The sequence below is a fragment of the Solea solea genome, chromosome 15, assembly GCF_958295425.1.
Source record: "Solea solea chromosome 15, fSolSol10.1, whole genome shotgun sequence".
NCBI classification, from domain to species: domain Eukaryota; kingdom Metazoa; phylum Chordata; class Actinopteri; order Pleuronectiformes; family Soleidae; genus Solea; species Solea solea.
This window is the reverse complement of record NC_081148.1, coordinates 20,726,365-20,729,870: the sequence shown is the minus strand read 5'-3', so window position 1 is coordinate 20,729,870 and position 3,506 is coordinate 20,726,365. Positions and strand designations below refer to the sequence as shown.

Sequence of the window (3,506 nt, the reverse complement as noted above, 5' to 3'; positions counted from 1 at the left end):
TGGTGTCAGAGTCTTCTAGGACAGACTCCACCTCTATTTACTCAGTCTCAGCTTATGTTACACTTCTTTAGAATGTAAATTGTAAAAAAATGACAGACTTTCTCTCAGTGTGCATGTTCAAATCCATTCAAATTCATCTCCATTCATCTGCGAATGTCGTCAAGGGTCGTGAGTCTGCTTCCAAACAGCTGCTCCTCATAGGTCAACAGCTGACGCAGGAAGTTCACGTTGGGTGCCGTGCATGCCCTCCTCTCCTTCAACCAGCGCACGGCATGAAGAAGAGTCCAGCGGTGGTGCTGCATGAGGAAGGCCAGTGTTAGTGCCGAGCTGCGACTTCTGCCCATACTGCAGTGGACCAGAACACGGCCAGCTGGCTCAGCCTTCAGGGCCGTGCTGATGAACCTGGATGCCAGTGGCAGTGCCTGTACCAGGTCCTGCTGGGCATCATCACTCAGACGCAGCCGCAGGTAGCACAACATGTTGGGGAAAGCGTCAGTGCAGTTGGCAGTGGCATTGACCACATGTGTGATTTGTAAATTCTTGATGATGCGGTAGTCGGAGGCCTGCGTGGCAGAGCCCTGGTAGAGAGCCTCTTCCAGGATCTCGGAGGGGTAGATGGTGAGAGTGTGCCTCTCATGTTCGAGCAGGACCATTCGTGGTGTGCACAGGAAAGGGTAGAGGGTATAGAAAGACGAGAATCCCCCCAGTATGATGACAGGGTCCATTCCCAGACCACTGAGCTGAAAGAAACAGCGCTGGAGGTCTGGGGAGTCTGCCCTGGCCTTCACACTGCCCACTGAAATATGTACAAAAACAATCAAAGATCAGAACAGAGTTAAAAAAAAAATCAACAAAATGCAATTCAACAGTAAGGTAAATTTAGTGCGAGGCACAATGGTACAAAACGTATTTACTGATTAACTAAAATGGCACTGATGAGAGTGTCATTTGTTCAAAACAATTGTGTTTTATTTTGTTTTAGATGCAGTATGTGTTATGTTTACAATCAGGCGGTGCCATCATGTCATGAGAATAACAGGGACCTTGTGAGTCTCCATTCATCCAGACATAACAGACTGTTTTCTCATTGTATATTATGAATTCATATTAAGATATGGCGCTACATCCATTCATCGTCTACTGCTTTAACCTCCACACGAGGGTCGCGGGGCTGCTGGACCCAATCCCAGCTGACACAGGGCAAAAGGTAGGGTTCCCCATGGACAGGTTGCCAGTCCATTTGCAGGGCCAACATAAAGAGGCGGACAACCATTCACTCACACACACACAGCTATGGGCAAGTGTGAGTGTGCATGTTTTTGGAAATGTGGGAGGAAACCGGTGAAGCTGGAGAAAACCCATGCACACACAGTGAGCAACCTTCTTGCTGTGAGGCAACAGTGCTTGCCACGTGTTCCCCTAAAGGTTCATCAATGTCATCATAATGTACCGTTGGATGGACATGGATGTCTGCACCACATTTCATGGTAATCTGCCCGACTGTTGTCAAGGCAATTCAGTAAAAGTCTAAAATGTTGCTGAAATATTTGAGTGTGAGCCACAGCAGTGGCCTAACTGACCAGACAGACTGGCACCTGTGGTCAAGTGTGTTGTTCTGCTTATGCCCATGTCTGTTTGTGAGTGTACACGTGTATGTGACCTGCTGACCTGGGCTGCATCCTTGTTCAGCATAGAGCAGTATTATAGAGTACTTCTGCAGCTCTATACAGCTGATTAGACAGCCCAGCGCAGGGTGGATCACCGTCACAGCAGCCCGCGATGTCATCACATGGCTGTCCTTGTACCTACACACACACGCGCACACACATTTATTCATTATATGTCATAAAATGCACACACCTGGCATCCATCTAAAGGTTATACGTATAACAAAGTTGGGGATACTCTTTGTAAACACATGTAAACAAATGTAAATTCCATTTAAAGTCAAGTGATGTATTTGTAAGGAAGCAATGAATAAAGAATTGAATAGAAAAGAATAGAAAAGTTATTGAACTGACTTCATGGAACCCAGTGATACAGAGGAGTAGCCTGTTTGTTTGTATTAAGTGCTGTTGGTTCTGACAACATCAAAAATCTAAATAGAACCTTTCAGGACATGGACATGTATTGCCAAATAAAGTAAACACCATAAAAAGAAATGTATTCTTGTCCTAAGTCCTGTAATAAATGCTGTATTTAAAGAAATAAAATAAAATACAAGACACAATCTGATTACATACAAAGCCACGTTGTGCTTTTGATGGACTGTATTTCACTGTAGGCTACAGTTATAACCTCCAAATCTGTGCAGCACCCACCTCTCTGCACTGCGACAGTCCAGGATGAGCATATAGTATGGATCATATATGGCGGGCTGGCCCTCCTCTGCATTAAGCAGGTTGTACACTTGCTGTGGTGTGATATAGCCTCGCTCCACACAGGTTCTTTCGGGGAGAGCGGGAGTTAGCACCTCCTCTGGCTCACACACTGCTTTCAGGCAGAAGAAATACAACATGTGTTTGCACGTGTGTAACCCTAACACACACAGAGAGCGAGATAGATGTATAAAAATACTCCCTTTACCTTTGGTCTGGATAGGTATGATAAAAGAATGGTCACTGTCTGTACTGTTGACTTCTCTGTCTGAGATGCTGCTCACTGTTTGGAATGTGTTGACAGCCTCTCTCGAGGTCATTCGACAACTGTTATTCACTCTGACACACACACACACACACACATACACAGATATTTAAATATATATGTTCAATTCTAAGAGATCAACTAATGAAAAAGCTGGACAGAGTGAGAGAACAAGAGAGAGAGCAGAACTTTTTTACCTGGACAGTACTACACCCATCTCGTTTAAGTCATTTGGCAGATACATCAGCTGTTTCCACCAGGCCTTCATTAGAAGAACATGCTGCACCAAGCACCAGACAAATATGAAAACCATTGAAAAATGTCAGTCAGGAAGTAAAGAGGTTAAAAGACACACAAAAAATGAACTCACTAGGCAGTGTTTGTTGTTGCTTCTTGCTCATCCCTGCTCAGCCTCGCTCTCAATTTAGCCGGTGGTCTTGGAAACACAGTAACGGTTAAGTGCTCTAGAGGGCCACATGATAGCTGGTTGTGACAGGTTTACGGAGAAGAGACCTGGATTGGAATCCTACATCATCCAAATTAACTCCCACCACTTACACTGTACGTGATCATTTGGTCAGGACAAGGTTTCAAGTTGATCTTGAAACCATTCAGAGATTAGTGCAGTGTTTGGGTGCCTGGCATTTTTGGATCACTAGCGCAATGTAAAACTAAAAGTCCTTTTAGAAAACTAAAAGGAGGTATTTACTTTAAGGCATTTACTCTATTAATGGATGATGAATATATGCCTGAGCAAGATCTTTGACAACACAGAATTGAAAATACCACGCACTTTATTCAGTATGAAAGAGAATAAACATATTTTTGGGGGGACGGACTACTGACAACTCATATGTGCCCAT

The 3,506-nt window shown here is 44.3% G+C and overlaps 1 protein-coding gene across 1 annotated transcript; it reads right to left on the bottom strand.

The window, feature by feature from the left end:
• Window positions 1–772, bottom strand: LOC131474402 (probable rhodanese domain-containing dual specificity protein phosphatase). Its single transcript, XM_058652240.1, has one exon. The coding sequence runs from the start codon at window positions 723–725 to the stop codon at window positions 144–146; it is 582 nt and encodes a 193-aa protein (XP_058508223.1). The 5' UTR covers window positions 726–772; the 3' UTR covers window positions 1–143.
• Between the last annotated feature and the right edge of the window lie 2,734 nt (window positions 773–3,506).

Coding starts and splice junctions, on each gene's coding strand:
- LOC131474402 (XM_058652240.1), bottom strand. CDS start 725: ATGGACCCTGTCATCATACTGGGGGGATTCTCGTCTTTCTATACCCTC.